The 16,179-nt window shown below is 44.2% G+C and overlaps 1 protein-coding gene across 1 annotated transcript in view; it reads left to right on the top strand.

Moving 5' to 3' along the window:
• Positions 1-16,179, top strand: part of LOC124616482 (alpha-tocopherol transfer protein-like) — a 139,011-nt gene that overhangs the window by 38,984 nt on the left and 83,848 nt on the right. The window contains exons 2-3 of the mRNA XM_047144792.1: positions 2,957-3,249; positions 10,705-10,774. Coding sequence (XP_047000748.1) covers positions 2,957-3,249; positions 10,705-10,774 — 363 coding nt within the window. The remainder of the gene's footprint in view (positions 1-2,956; positions 3,250-10,704; positions 10,775-16,179) is intronic.

Here is a 16,179-nt window from a genome sequence, read left to right as displayed (position 1 = left end):
CACTTGTACAACATAAAATTCTATCGCTGACGAATTTGCGTTTCGTAGATTTTGTAGAAACTTCCAGCGAGAAAGTTGTTAAAAACTATGAAATTCGTTTTAGTAACATCTGAAATATCAATACTGTATCGTATTACGTATGAACCCATTTTATACACGAGAAAATTTTTTATTTTATCTGTTACTGACCCTTCGTCACTGCACACATCACTCAAATCGCTGATTACGCTATATAAAAGTAACCGTAGGTAGTTTCAGGCTGCTATTTCCATTCAAGGCGAGCAAAATTGCGAACGAATTTGTGCGAATGATTTTATGAAACTCAAGTTTTATGGAAGTGTACTGTAAAACTATTGGCCTCTAAACGCGATTACTGCATTGAACACAGAACATCGTTCCTGCTGCAACAAAGAGTTTGTATTCCAATGAAAATTTTCTTCTGTCTTTACGCTTTCAGAATCAGAAACCTAGTGAAAGGATAGGACAAAGAGCGTAGGTCCCTGAGCCAGAATAATTATTGTTTTCACAGAGATCACCCTGTATTTTTCAAGCTGTCGGACAGTCTGCTCTGTTGTAGTATCGAAGCACAATTCCGCGTATCTAACTTTTTGATTTCTGTTTTCATTTATCCACTTTTCTTGGAGAATCAGAACACCTGCTCACATATAGAGGTTCTGCCGATGTTACTGCACGATTAATACAGAATGTTGTCGATTGAGTCCGCAGCTCGTGGTCGTGCGGTAGCGTTCTCGCTTCCCGCGCCCGGGTTTCCGGGTTCGATTCTCGGCGGGGTCAGGGATTTTCTCTGCCTCGTGATGACTGGGTGTTGTGTGCTGTCCTTAGGTTAGTTAGGTTTAAGTAGTTCTAAGTTCTAGGGGACTGATGACCATAGATGTTAAGTCCCATAGTGCTCAGAGCCATTTTTTGTCGATTGAGAAACATCACCAGATTTTGTTGTCATTTTGAAACTTGTGCAAGTTTATGTTATTCCTGGTTACTTACTCCCTGCAATAGTTCATGATTCTAGGTCAACTGGAAGTACCCTTTATGTTTTCTGTGTCTACGTGATTACTCTGCTATTCACAATAAAGTGCCTGGCAGAGGATTCAATCAACCACCTTCATGCTGTTTCTCTACCGTTCCACTCTCGAACGGCATGCGGGAAAAACGAGCAAATTTTTCCGTGCGAGCCCTGATTTCTCTTATTTTATCCTGATGATCATTTCTCCCTATGTAGGTGAGTGCCAACAGAATGTTTTCGCAATCGGAGGAGAAAACTGGTGATTGAAATTTCATGAGAAGATCCCGTCGCAACGAAAAACGCCTTTGTTTTAATAATTGCCACTCCATTTCACGTATCATGTCTGTGACACTATGTCCCCTATTTCGCGATAATACAAAACGAGCTGCCCTTCTTTGTACTTTTTCGATGTCATCCGTCAGTCCCACCTGATGCGGATCCCACACCGCACAGCAGTACTCCAGAATAGGGTGGACAAGCGTAGTGTAAGCAGTCTCTTTGGTAGACCTGTTGCACCTTCTAAGTGTTCTGCCAATGAATCGCAGTCTTTGGGTTGCTCAGCCCACAATATTATCTATGTAATCGTTCCAATTTAGGTTATTTGTAATTGTAATCCCTAAGTATTTAGTTCACAGCCTTCAGATTTGTGTGACTCATCGCGCAATCGTAATTTAGCTGATTTCTTTTAGTACTCATGTGAATAACTACACACTTTTCCTTATTCAGGATCAATTGCCACTTTTCGAACCACACAGATATTTTATCTAAGTCATTTTGCAATTTGATCATCTGATGACTTTACAAGACGGTAAATGACAGCATCATCTGCAAACGAACTAAGACGACTACTCAGATTGTCTCCTATGTCGTTAATATACCGGGTGATCAAAAAGTCAGTATAAATTTGAAAACTTAATAAACCACGGAATAACGTAGATAGAGAGGTAAAAACTGACACACATGCTTGGAATGACATGGGTTTTATTAGAACCAAAAAAAAAAAAATCACCACTTATTCCTAGACGAGTGAAAGATCTCTTGCGCGCGTCGTTTGGTAATGATCGTGTGCTCAGCCGCCACTTTTGTCATGCTTGGTCTCCCTGGTCCCCAGACCTCAGTCCGTGCGATTGTTGGCTTTGGGATTACCTGAAGTAGTAAGTGTATCGTGATCGACCGACATCTCTAGGGATGCTGAAAGACAACATCCGACGCCAATGCCTCACCATAACTCCGGACGTGCTTTACAGTGCTGTTCACAACATTATTCCTCGACTACAGCTATTGTTGAGGAATGATGGTGGAAATATTGAGCATTTCGTGTAAAGAACATCATCTTTGCTTTGTCTTACTTTGTTACGCTAATTATTGCTATTCTGATCAGATAAAGCGCCATCTGTCGGATATTTTTTGAACTTTTGAATTCTTTTGGTTCTAATAAAACCCCATGTCATTCCAAGCATGTGTGTCAATTTGTACCTCTCTATCTACATTATTCCGTGATTTATTCAGTTTATCAAATTTATACTGACTTTTTGATCACCCAGTAGATCAGGAATAATGAGAGAGTTTGCGAATATCAAAGTATGTGGTATAAATATCCGTATCTTTTGGTTGCATTAACTTAGATGAATCAATTTCACCGCCAAGGGACTGTTTACCTTGATAGGCGACATAAATTTCAGCTTGATTCATTTACCATTTCCTGAGAAAAGAGGCTTTAAATAGCGGAATGGACAGACAGACAGACAACGAAGTATTGCTGTAAGGGTTCCCTTTTAAACGACTAAGCTATGGAACGCTAAAACCGACTGTAGTACAAGGTACGAATGTGAATAAATCTTGGATTCGTAAGATATTATGCCGCTTATCGAAACAGTCGTCGCGTAGCGAGATTTTCGAGACACGGACAACACGTGGCACATTGCGGACCATAAGCAATCTTTGGAGACGGACGCAGGACAGGAGGAAACCTGGCGCCCTCCAGGCCTTGCGGGCGATGCCGCCAGTGTCAGGTGTCCGAGGCGGCGGAGGCGCGCGCCACGCCACGTGACCCTCACCTCCTGGAGGTGCCGGTGTACCTGGAGGGGGCCAAGGTGGCGGAGGGGGCGGGGGCGGCAAATCGCCTTATAAAGGCCTCCCGGAGGCGGCCGCCGCTCCGTCGCTACTCACGAGAACGCTTGGTGAACACTCTCCCACCCAGCTGTCCAAGTCCTGCGCACTTAGCTGAGGTAAGCAAAGTTTCAGAGCCACCAATACATCTGCGTACCACTCCAGTAGCTAACGTGCAGTGCATGTTGCAGGATATAGGATACGAGCTACGCCTCGCGATTTTAGAACGACGGAAAAACATTTTTCTTGGTGAAATGTTCAAAAATTAGTTAATCTTTAACCTGTTCTAGCAACGAAGCCTGTCTCTGGAAGGACTGACATTTTGTCAAGATCTGAATGACTGAAACTGTGTGCCCGACCGAGACTCGAACTCGGGACCTTTGCCTTTTGCGGGCAAGTGCTCTACCATCTGAGCTACCGAAGCACGACTCATGCCCAGTCCTCACAGTTTTACTTCTTCCAGTATCTCGTCTGCAAGGTTCGCAGGAGAGCTTCTGTAAACTTGTAAACTTTGGTAGGTAGGAGACGAGAAGCTGGCAGAAGTAAAGCTGTGAGGACCGGGCGTGAGTCGTGCTTCGGTAGCTCAGATGGTAGAGCACGTGCCAGCGAAAGGCAAAGGTCCCGAGTTCGAGTCTCGGTCGGGCACACAGTTTTAATCTGCCAGGAAGTTTCATATCAGCGCACAATCCGCTGCAGAGTGAAAATCTCATTCTGGATCTGAATGACTGTTACTAGCATGTCTCGATAACAACATCTTGTCATTAATAACTGCGTCATCTGCGACCAGCGTAAGATCACAACTTATGAAAAATAAAATGATCGTGCGGCATTATTGGCAGCGAATACCCAAGTAGTGCATATCATTCTACTTCACGCCTCTTCGGCTACTTGCTCATCGATGATGAAATGATGATGACAACACAAAACCCAGTCTCCGAGCAGAGAAAAATCTCCGACCTGACCGGGAATCGAACAAGTGAACTCGGGGCCTAGAGGCAGGAACGGTAACGGCTAGACCACGAGCTGTGGACATCACAACTGGTGTTACATTGTAAGTCATTAATATATAGGTTTTCTATAGATTCCTTTCATAAAACCTAAGGAACAGAAGAACAGGAACAGAGATCCTAAGAGTAAACATTTGACACTGGGACAAAGGATATGTCCCAATGTCCAGCTTCTTCTTAGTGAACGGAAGGTGGTAATTACAGTGAAATATACATCTACGTCTATACTCCGCAAGCCACCTTGCGGTGTGTGGCGGAGGGTACTTTGTGCGCCACTGTCACTTCCCTCATTTCCTGTTCCAGTCGCAAACAGTTCACAGGAAGATCGTATGCCGGTATGCTTCAACGTGGGCTCGAGTTTCCCTCATTTTATCTTCATGGGCCTTTCGCGAGATATCCGTACATGTCAGGAAGTAAAACGTTTTTGGCCTCTTCTAGGAACGTACGCTCTCATAACTTTAACAACAAACCATACCATTATACAGAACGCCTCTCTTGGAGCGCCTGAAACTGCCACTTCCTTTGTTGATGGACTAAATTTCCCTAAGGATTCTTCCAATGAATCTTAGTCTGACGTCTGAATTATCCCCGATTAATTTTATGTGATCATTCGATATCAAATCGCTCCACATGCATAGCAGATATTTTATGGATGTAACTGCTTCCAGTGATTGTTGCACAATTGTGAAATCATGCAATGAAGGGGTTTTCTGCCTATGTATTCACAGTACATTAAATTTCTTCATGTTGACGGTCAATTTTTCACTCCCTGCACCAAGTGTCGATCCTCTGCAGATCTTCCTGCTTTTTGCTACCGTTTTAAAGCGTCGCAATTTCTCTGTACACAACAGCATGAACTGTGCAAAGTCTCATGCCACTCCCGACGTTATCTATTATATATTATGAAAAGTAACGGATCTATAGCACTCGCCTGGAGCGCATCCGAATTTACACTTGTGCGAGAAACTCTTCAATTCAGTCACTCGTATTTTGTTCATTAGGTGCCAGTGTGTAACTGTATCGAATGCATTCCGGAAGTAAAGGAACACGGCAACAGCCTAGGCGCCGGTATTTACCGCTTTCCGTGTCCCTTGGACGAACGGAGCGAGCTGGGTTTCACACGATCAGTGTTTTCAGAACTCATGTTGGTTCCTACATAGATTTCCGGCCTCCAGAAATGTCATAATACGGAGCATAAAACATATTCCGAAACTGTGCATCTGACTGATGTGAGAGATAAAAGGCAATAGTTTTGTCCTTCTGTCTGACGCCCCTTATTGAAAACGAGAATGACCTGTGCTTGTTTCCAACTGTCGGGAACACTTCGCTCCTGTGTTCAGCGATTTCTGTCCCATGCTCACTTTTTTTCGATATCAGCCATTTTGTCGTTCGTGTGACAATTTAAAATAAGCACTGCAGTGCGATCTTCCTGTGTGAAAGAGTTTTGGAAAATTACGTTTAATATTTCAGCCTTTTCTCTGTCGTCTTATGTTTCAATCCCATTATGGTCACAGAGTATCTGGACAGATGGCTTCTGTCCTTTTACTGATTAAATGTAAGACAAAAGCTTTTTAGGATTTTCCGTCAAGTTGGTAGGCAGAATTTTACTTTCCAGTTACCTGAACGCTTCATGCATGGCTTTCCTTTCACTACTATAGGTTTCATTTAGTTTTTGTTTATCTCTGAGACTTTGGCTACGTTTAAGTTTACAGTGGAGCTCTCTCTCTGCTTCTTTATCAGTTTTTTAACACAGCTGCCGAACCACGGCGGGTCTTTTTCATACTCACAACGTTGCCTCACAACGTTGCTCATCACATATCTGTCTAACGCATGTTATGCAACACTCTGCCGGCCGGAGTGGCCGCGCAGTTAAAGGCGCTACAGTTTGGAACCGCACGACCTCTTCTGTCGCAGGTTCGAATCCTGCCTCGGGTATGGATGTTTGTGATGTCCTTAGGTTAGTTAGATTTAAGTAGTTCTAAGTTCTAGGGGACTTATGACCACAGCACTTGCGTCCCATAGTGCTCAGAGCCATTTGAACCATTTTTTTGCAACACTCTTGAGCTTCATTAATTGATGCTCAGCGTTGTTATTGCTGGAGATGAAATTTTCTGCTGTCCACTCAGGTAATCCTAAATCTGTTTCTTGTCGCCCTTGCTAAGCAGAAAAATCTTCCTGCCTTTCTGTGTATTCGTATTTACAGTTGTATTCAGCAATGCCTTATGATTACTGATTCCCGGCTCTACTCTTGGTCGAAAACTTTAAGTCTGTTTGTCAGCAGCAGGTCTAATATGTTGTCTTCTGAGTCGGTGCTTTCATTAAGTACTGACGGTAATTTACGGATAAAGCATTTAGAACAACTTCACATGTTTCTCTATCCGTACTCCACGTCCTAATAACTTGAGTCTCTCTGTCTGTAGCTAGTAGGTTAGAATCTCCTCCTAAAACTATAAAATGACCAGAAAATTTAGATGAAATATTCTCTAAGCTTCCCCTCAACTGTTCCGTCACTACTGTTACTGTGGCCTGGGTCTATAAAGTATCCGATGTCCATGTTTGATACAGTCTTGAGCAAAATTATCGGACTCCAAATATGTAATAATCTCGTAGATATTATCGTATTTTTTGTGGCTATAAATACGCTTCCATCACCAGCGTTCAACCTATCTTTGCTATATACATCCCAATCGGAATTTGGAATTTTATTGCTATTTCAACCTTAGTACTACGTTGGCATTGTTATCGTTTATAAGCGAGATTGGTTCCAGGACCTAGATGCTCCTGTAGTTAATTAATAGTACATTAATATTTTCTTTCTGAGATGTGTTATGACGAATGCTACGACGGGGACCTGTGAAGTGATTTCTCTATCCTAAAACAGCAACATGTGAACGCCACACTTACTCTGCTACCCTACTATCAGTTGCCTGTGTGTATTGTACGTCTGACCTACTGCTTCACCCGTTAGCGGGAGTCGAGAAAGCTGCAACCGATTCTGTCGCAGAATCGTTTGAGCCTTTTGTTGAGACCTTTCACTTCACTCTACACCAGAGAACCGCGACAGGTTCTCGGAACGATGCTGCAAAACGATAGCTCTGCTTCCGCCCTGCGGATGAGGCAATCTGTCTTCACCAAATTAGCCATACATCGGTGGGAAGCTAGGAAGTCCTATGAACCCTGGCGGCAGGCGTCGTTCGTGTCGACACGAGCCAAGTTTTGCAGTCGGATGTACTCAATGTGCTCAGTCGCTGCCAATAGACCTTCCTCCACATCTCGTACGAGACTCCCTGGCAGGCACACATGCTGGACACCGACATAGCACGACATTTGTAAGTAAGTAACTAACGCTGTCACAATATTCAGTATTAATATTACATGAGACGCACAGTATGGTTGTTGTTGTTGTGGTCTTCAGTCGTGAGACTGGTTTGATGCAGCTCTCCATGCTACTCTATCCTGTGCAAGCTTCTTCATCTCCCAGTACCTACTGCAACCTACATCCTTCTGAATCTGCTTAGTGTATTCATCTCTTGGTCTCCGTCTACGATTTTTACCCTCCACGCTGCCCTCCAATACTGAAGTGGTGATCCCTTGATGCCTCAGAACATGTCCTACCAACCGATCCCTTCTTCTAGTCAAGTTGTGCCACAAGCTCCTCTTCTCTCCAATTCTATTCAATACGTCCTCATTAGTTATGTGATCTACCCATCTAATCTTCAGAATTCTTCTGTAGCACAACATTTCTAAAGCTTCTATTCTCTTCTTGTCCAAACTATTTATCGTCCATGTTTCACTTCCATACATGGCTACACTCGATACAAATATTTTCAGAAACGACTTCCTGACACTTAAATCTATACTCGAGATTAACAAATTTCTCTTCTTCAGAAACGCTTTCCTTGCCATTACCAGTCTACATTTTATATCTTCTCTGCTTCGACCATCATCGGTTATTTTGCTCCCCAAATAGCAAAAGTCCTTTACTACTTTAAGTGTCTCATTTCGTAATCTAATTCCCTCAGCATCACCCGACTTAATTCGACTACATTCCATTATCCTCGTTTTGCTTTTGTTAATGTTCATATCCTCCTTTCAAGACACTATCCATTTCGTTCAACTGCTCTTCCAAGTCCTTTGCTGTCTCTGACAGAATTACAGTGTCATCGGCGAACCTCAAAGTATGGTATATCACGCTATATTCTTATTCCTTTGACAGTTGTTATCTCACTCCACTACTGTAGCAGCGATTGACTTTCAGTCATTAATGCTAACGTTGGATTGGAAGCCGCTTCTTTCAATGTACATTGTGCTGCTATGCTTGATACTACTTTTATTTTGTAAGGAAACTAAGATAATAATTAAAATAAAAAATTGCTGCCTCCCCATTTTGTGTGTGTGTGTGTGTGTGTGTGTGTGTGTGTGTCTGTGTGTGTGTGTGTGTGTGTGTGTGTTTGTGTGTGCGTCCCAGAGGAGATTCACACAGAAATTACGTATCATCATTCCCTCTGTTGAGAGGTAACACTGAGCCAGGTAGATTTAATGCTACACCTTTCAAGCTGCTGTTATTGATGGTCACCAAGATGGCTGTGACCGTTAAAGAGACCCCTTGTTTTGTAGAAGGCCGTCAGGGTCACAGTGATATCTTCGTGGTAGACAGTGATTATGAATAGCCAGGTATTCCAACGTATCTATAGAAATCCCTCAGAACTCGCTTGTAAGACGAACATAACTTACCGTATGAACGGCCGTTCATGATGGCAATAGAAATGGGTGACTACCCTGACAGCTGTTTTCTTTCTAGCATCGAGATTTCAATTAGAGCCTGGCAGAACAACTCACCCTCGCTTTTGTTGGTGTCCTGGAGCAGTCACTACGTACCGTCCACGTAGTCACTGTTTATCACAGAAAAACTCGCGATAGTGACCATGTTGGCGAAAGTCTGTCTATAAGGCTTCACCCAGATGCAGGAGTACCTAGAGCCCTTTAAAACCGAATATGACGTTTACTGTTCGTGGTACGTAAGTGATCTCATCGGAAGAAAACCGCCGGTCACCTTCTGCGTAACTTTTAATCGATGCTTCAGCACATGTGAACCTGGTATTGAATACTAGTGCTGTCTTTCCTCTCGGTTTCAGAGCTTAACATTTATTTTCCTCTTTGTTTGTAAACCTTTTTTCAGAATATATTTCGATTAATGAGTCAGCTTTGATTCATCGGTGTCCAAACCCACTACTTGATTCACACCTGTAAGTGTGATCGAGTCAGTTGTTTTCAAGGCCGCGAGGCTCAGCAACAAGTTTTTTATGTATCTCTTGACAGAGGAGGTGATGGGTGCGCGAAGTATTCCACGACTAGAAGTCCTCATGAAGAGAAAGACGGTCAGAATTCCCTTCCGACCATTTGTGATTTCCCTAAATCCTTAAAGATAAATGCCGGGATAGATGCCTTTGAATAGGACACGGCTGATTTCTTATCCATATCGAGATCAGAGCATGCGCTACAATGAGTTCCTCGTCAGTAGGATGTTATACCCTAGGCTGCCTTCCTATTTCCATTAAGAAATGGCGTACGCTTTTTCTTTCCTTGTCTGAGCAAAGTTTATTACTAAGTAAGTTTATAGATTTTTATCGGGTTGGAAGTACCAAGTGTGTCAGAAACAAACCTCCTGTTCTGGAAACAGTTTTTCTTAGGAGTGTTTGCTAGAGCACAGTGGCAACTGAGAAGTCACGAATTTCCCTTAGCTGACAGCGAACCATAATCGTTTCCTGAAAATACAGTTCATATGAATGCTACGAATTTCGATTAAAGATAGTCTCTCGGGTGCTTCCCTATCGCGCAGACGCTATGCACTTCTCACATATTCTTGCATTTTCGAATAAACACCAGCAATAAATAAAGGAAGTATCCTAGACAATCAGACGAGAGGAGTTGGTATTTGAAAAGACAATAACTGTAACGTCTGAAGGTCGCTTACTGTAAAAATTTATTAATTTGGATGGTATTGTGTATGTCAGAGCCTTGGTCACTTGCTACTGTATTAAAACTTGAGTATCGGTTTCGGCTTTGCAGCCATCATCAGATCTAAAAAGTAGAGCAGCGTCACGTAGGCGCGTAATCAAGTACTGACAACGTACCTATGTCCGGCTGCTGTAATTTTTAGATCCAATGATGGCTGCAAAGCCGAAACGGGTACTGAGTTTTAGTAAGGTAACATGTGATCAAGACTTTATTTTGTGTAATGTACTTCGAGACGAAGGTCACAGCTCTCCTCCACAGACCTAACTGGCCTCATTCCGTGAGTTCGGATTGTTTTTAATAAATCCTAGTAAACGACCAATAGTTGCTTCGAACATTGCGTTTAAATCATTGAATTATTTTCCTTTTTTATTGAATCTCGACACAAATTGCTCAAAATTTTTCTCCTCTGCCAGTCTTGACCCTTAGGGGATTTTCAAGTGTTCACAACTGAACAACAGGAGCTTCTACGTCCATTGGAGTGCACTAAACACCAAGTTGGACAAAGTAACAAAATATTCTCTTCTCATGTTGGTCTCCGCTGTGTTACAGATGTCTGCGGATGAGATACAGCAGCTGAAGGAGTGGGCGGAGCAGCAGCCACACCTGCCGCCAGTGCCAGGTACGGCCTACTCTGCTCTGGTCTCCAGGTACCAGCTGCCAGGTGCCAGCAGATTCCCTGTCTGCGTCATAAAATCCCCCTGCAGTTTCGTTAGTCTTCGTAACACTAAGGAGTTCTGTAATCACTTTCCAGAGAGGTAACGCTGTGGTTAGCCATCGAATCTTCGTTCAATTGTCTTGATTTATGCATCCCTAAGGGAGTAGCATGTCAACACCTTTTGTGGGTCGTGAAGTAACTAGTAACACCACCGATTCAAGAACCTTAACCACTGTCCAGACTCAGGGAGATTACTGGAGATTGTTCCCAGGCACGCATTCTCGTCCATTGAGGTCTCTTAGGTATTCACTAAGATTGACAGCATGCAACCCGCAGGTTTCATATCCATAGTGTGTCCCTTGGAACATTTTGACATGATGTGGTAACTACAGAGTGGTGCATTTTCATTTCGAAGATGGGGGTCGTCTGAAGTGTAAACAAATCAGAGCACATGCTCGGTCAGTCGCTTTTTGTTCAACAGACAGACACGATATCAGATGTATGAAGGCTGTCAGAGTGAAAGTGTGTTGTTTGCGTTCTGTGTTGTTATTAGATCTCGTAGGGTATACTGTACAAGGGGTGTGGACAGCGTCAGACGTTGAGTGAGCACTGTGAAAGAGATGAAGACGCCACGTGCGACGCCTCATAAGAGAGGTCTGCATTTGACCAGCGTGCCAATTAGTACAGTGTCCAGATTTGTGGGACATATCGGATGTGACAGTATCCCAGTGTTGGACTACATGGGAACGTTCTGATTGACCTCGTCTGACAGCCACGAGGTAAGACCGCCGTACTCTGCATCAAACACAACGCCGCCCCTTCGCATCTGCGTCTAGCGTCCGATAACTGGCAGAGAAATCCCAGCATCATTGGTTGGAGACTGCAGCAACCAGACTGGAGAATTACCGCCTCAAGCGTAGAGTGCCGTTAACGCATAGAAACGGATGCATTGTGAGTGATTCCATGACTGAGGAGCATGGACTGCTGGTGAACGTCATTGCACTGTGTTCCGCGATGAATCGTGGTGCCGCACTATCCTGGATGACCATCGTCATCTTCATCGTTATCGTGTGGTGGCGACCTGGGCAGAGAGCCCATTGCTCCGGTATTTTGGAGAAGCACTGCGGTTTTACGCCTGGAGCCATGGTGTGAGGAGCCATCGGTCACGTCTTGTAGTGATTGAGGGATCTCTGATGGTACAATGGTGTGTCACAGACATCATGCGTCCTCATGCATTACCTTTCATACGACGGTGTCCTGGTGCATTTTTTTTAGCAGGCTAACGCTCGTCCACAGGTGCCGTGTATCTCTATGAACTTTCGGCATGATGCTGAGGTATTCTCAAGATCTGTCTCTAAAGGGAATTGCCTGGGACCACCAGGGTCGTCAACTTGGTCCCAGTGCCAGTATCTGGGCTATCGAGGACCATTTACAGTGGTTGTGCGTCAGTTTGTCTCAGGAAAGGATACAATCATTTTATCAACCTCTACCCAAAAGAAATAGTGCACGACTTGAGACCGGAAGTGTTCTAGCGTCATACTGATAAGTAAATTTGATTCGACTTTTTTATCGCTGAAATAATATTATATACCCTCTCAGGGCCTTGAAACTTCCCTTCTGGGTGCTTCTCAAGCAGTGTAATTAGTGATATGCCCGCACACCTTCGGAGATGAAGAAACCCAAATGTCTGCCCACAGCGAACTGCCCTAAAATCACCCGTCTTGCCAGCAGAGCGTATGGCCGCGCTGCTGACGTATACCATCACCGTGGCGAGAGGAACGCCGTTCTGCTAACAGGGCGTCTTTCTGTAATTAAATGGTTCATACACCATGTGATCAAAAGTGTCCGGACACCTCGCTGAAAATGACTTACAAGTTCGTGGCGCCCACCATCGGTAATGCTGGAATTCAATATGGTGTTGACCCACCCTTAGCCTTGATGACAGCTTCCACTCTCGCAGGCTTATGCTCAGTCAAGTGCTGCAACGTTTCTTGGGGAATGGAAGCCCAATCTTCACAGAGTGCTGCACTGAGGAGGGATATCGATGTCGGTCGGTGAGGCCTGGCACGAAGTCGGCTTTCCAAAACATCCCAAAGGTGTTCCATAGGATTCAGATCAGAACTCTATGCAGGCCAATCCATTACAGGGATGTTATTGTCGTGTAACCAATCCGCTTCAGGCCGTGCGTTATGAACAGGTGCTCGATCGTTTGAAAGATGCAATTGCCATCCCCGAATTCCCCTTCAACAACGGGAAGTAATAAGGTGCTTACAATGTAGGCCTGTGTTGTGATAGCGCCACGCAAAACAACAAGGAGTGCAAGCCCCCTCGATGAAAAACACGACCACACCATAACACCACCGCCTCCAAATTTCACTGTTGGCACTACACAGGCTGGCAGATGGCGTTCACCCGGCATTCGCCATACCCACACCCTGCCATCGGATCACCACATTGTGTACCGTGATTCGACGCTCCACACAACGTTTTTCCATTGTTCAATCGTCCAATGTTAACGCTCCTTACACCAAGCGAGGTGTCGTTTGGCATTTACCAGTGTGATGTAAGGCTTATAAGCAGCCGCTTGACCATGAAATCCAAGTTTTCTCACCTCCCGCCTAACTGTCATACTACTTGCAGTGGATCCTGATGCAGTTTGGGATTCCAGTGTGATGGTCTGAATATATGTCTGCCTATTACACATTACGACCCTCTTCAACTGTCGGGGGTCTTAGTCAGTCAACAGACGAGGTCGGCCTGTACACTTTTTTGCTGTATGCGTCCCTTCACGTTTCCACTTCGCTATCATATCGGAAACAGTGGACCTAGAGATGTTTAGGAGTGTTGAAATTTCGCGTACAGACGTACGACACCCAATCACCTGACCACGTTGGAAGACCGTGAGTTCCGTGGAGCGCCCCGTTCTGCGCTCTCGCGATGTCTAATGACTATTGAGGTCGCTGATATGGAGCACTTGGCAGTAGGTGGCAACACAATACACCTAACATGAAAAACTTATGTTTTTGGGGATGTCCGGATACTTTTGATCACATAGTGTAAGTGTGTCATTTCCTAACATTCCCTAAATCACGCACAGTAAATTATCTGTTGGCTACTTCTACAAGTCTGCATTAAATTCCTTTCTTCGGGTTTGTGTAAACGAAGATAGAGCAGCGACTTTAATACTCTCTGTTCCAAAGAACCTAAAAGCTAATTTTATTTTTGTTCTCTGACGTGGTAAGGAGTAGACGGGTACCTTTAATCATGTTTGTTGGCTACTTCTACAAGTCTACATTAAATTCCTTTCTTCGGTTTTGTATAAACGAAGATAGAGCAGCAACTTTCATCTACATCTGCATCTACATTTATACTCCGCAAGCCACCCAACGGTGTATGGCGGAGGGCACTTTACGTGCCACTGTCATTACGTCCCTTTTCTGTTCCAGTCGCGTATGGTTCGCGGGAAGAACGACTGCCGGAAAGCCCCCGTGCGCGCTCGAATCTCTCTAATTTTACATTCGTGATCTCCTCGGGAGGTTTAAGTAGGGGGAAGCAATATATTCGATACCTCATCCAGAAACGCACCCTCTCGAAACCTGGCGAGCAAGCTACACCGCGATGCAGAGCACCTCTCTTGCAGAGTCTGCCACTTGAGTTTGCTAAACATCTCCGTAACGCTATCACGGTTACCAAATAACCCTGTGACGCAACGCGCCGCTCTTCTTTGGATCTTCTCTATCTCCTCCGTCAACCCGATCTGGTACGGATCCCACACTGATGAGCAATACTCAAGTACAGGTCGAACGAGTGTTTTGTAAGCCACCTCCTTTGTTGATGCACTACATTTTCTAAGGACTCTCCCAATGAATGTCAATCTGGTACCCGCCTTACCAACAATTAATTTTATATGACCATTCCACTTCAGATCGTTCCGCACGCATACTCCCAGATATTTTACAGAAGTAACTGCTACCAGTGTTTGTTCCGCTGTCATATAATCATACAATAAAGGATCCTTCTTTCTATGTATTCGCAATACATTACATTTGTCTATGTTAAGGGTCAGTTGCCACTCCCTGCACCAAGTGCCTATCCGCTGCAGATCTTCCTGCTTTTCGCTACAATTTTCTAATGCTGAAACTTCTCTGTATACTACAGCATCATCCGCGAAAAGCCGCATGGAACGTCCGACACTATCTACTAGGTCATTTATATATATTGTGAAAAGCAATGGTCCCATAACACTCCCCTGTGGCACGCCAGAGGTTACTTTAACGTCTGTAGACGTCTCTCCATTGATAACAACGTGCTGTGTTCTGTTTGCTAAAAACTCTTCAATCCAGTCAAACAGATGGTCTGATATTCCGTAGGCTCTTACTTTGTTTATCAGGCGACAGTGCGGGACTGTATCAAACGCCTTCCGGAATTCAAGGAAAATAGCATCTACCTGGGAGACTGTATCTAATATTTTCTGGGTCTCATGAACAAATAAAGCGAGTTGGGTCTCACACGATCGCTGTTTCCGGAATCCATGTTGATTCCTACAGAGTAGATTCTGGGTTTCCAAAAACGGCATGATACTCGAGCAAAAAACATGTTCTAAAATTCTACAACAGATCGACGTCAGAAATATAGGTCTATAGTTTTGCGCATCTGCTAGACGACCCTTCTTGAAGACTGGGACTACCTGTGCTCTTTTCCAATCATTTGTAACCTTCCGTTCCTCTAGAGACTTGCGGTACACGGCTGTTAGACGGGGGGCAAGTTCTTTCGCGTACTCTGTGTAGAATCGAATTGGTATCCCGTCAGGTCCAGTGGACTTTCCTCTGTTGAGTGATTCCAGTTGCTTTTCTATTCCTTGGACACTTATTTCGATGTCAGCCATTTTTTCGTTTGTGCGAGGATTTAGAGAAGGAACTGCAGTGCGGTCTTCCTCTGTGAAACAGCTTTGGAAAAAGGTGTTTAGAACTCCAGCTTTACGCGTGTCATCCTCTGTTTCAGTGCCATCATCATCCCGGAGTGTCTGGATATGCTGTTCCGAGCCACTTACTGATTTAACGTAAGACCAGAACTTCCTAGGATTTTCTGTCAAGTCGGTACATAGAATTTTACTTTCGAATTCACTGAACGCTTCACGCATAGCCCTCCTTACGCTAACTTTGACATCGTTTAGCTTCTGTTTGTCTGAGAGGTTTTGGCTGCGTTTAAACTTGGAGTTAAGTTCTCTTTGCTTTCGTAGTAGTTTCCTAACTTTGTTGTTGAACCACGGTGGGTTTTTCCCGTCCCTCACAGTTTTACTCGACACGTGCCTGTCTAAAACGCATTTTACGATTGCCTTGAACTTTTTCCATAAACACTCAACGTTGTCA

Source organism: Schistocerca americana, chromosome 5 (assembly GCF_021461395.2).
Source record: "Schistocerca americana isolate TAMUIC-IGC-003095 chromosome 5, iqSchAmer2.1, whole genome shotgun sequence".
Lineage (NCBI taxonomy): Eukaryota > Metazoa > Arthropoda > Insecta > Orthoptera > Acrididae > Schistocerca > Schistocerca americana.
The sequence above is the reverse complement of the archived record's forward strand: the minus strand, read 5'-3'. Positions and strand labels throughout refer to the sequence as shown.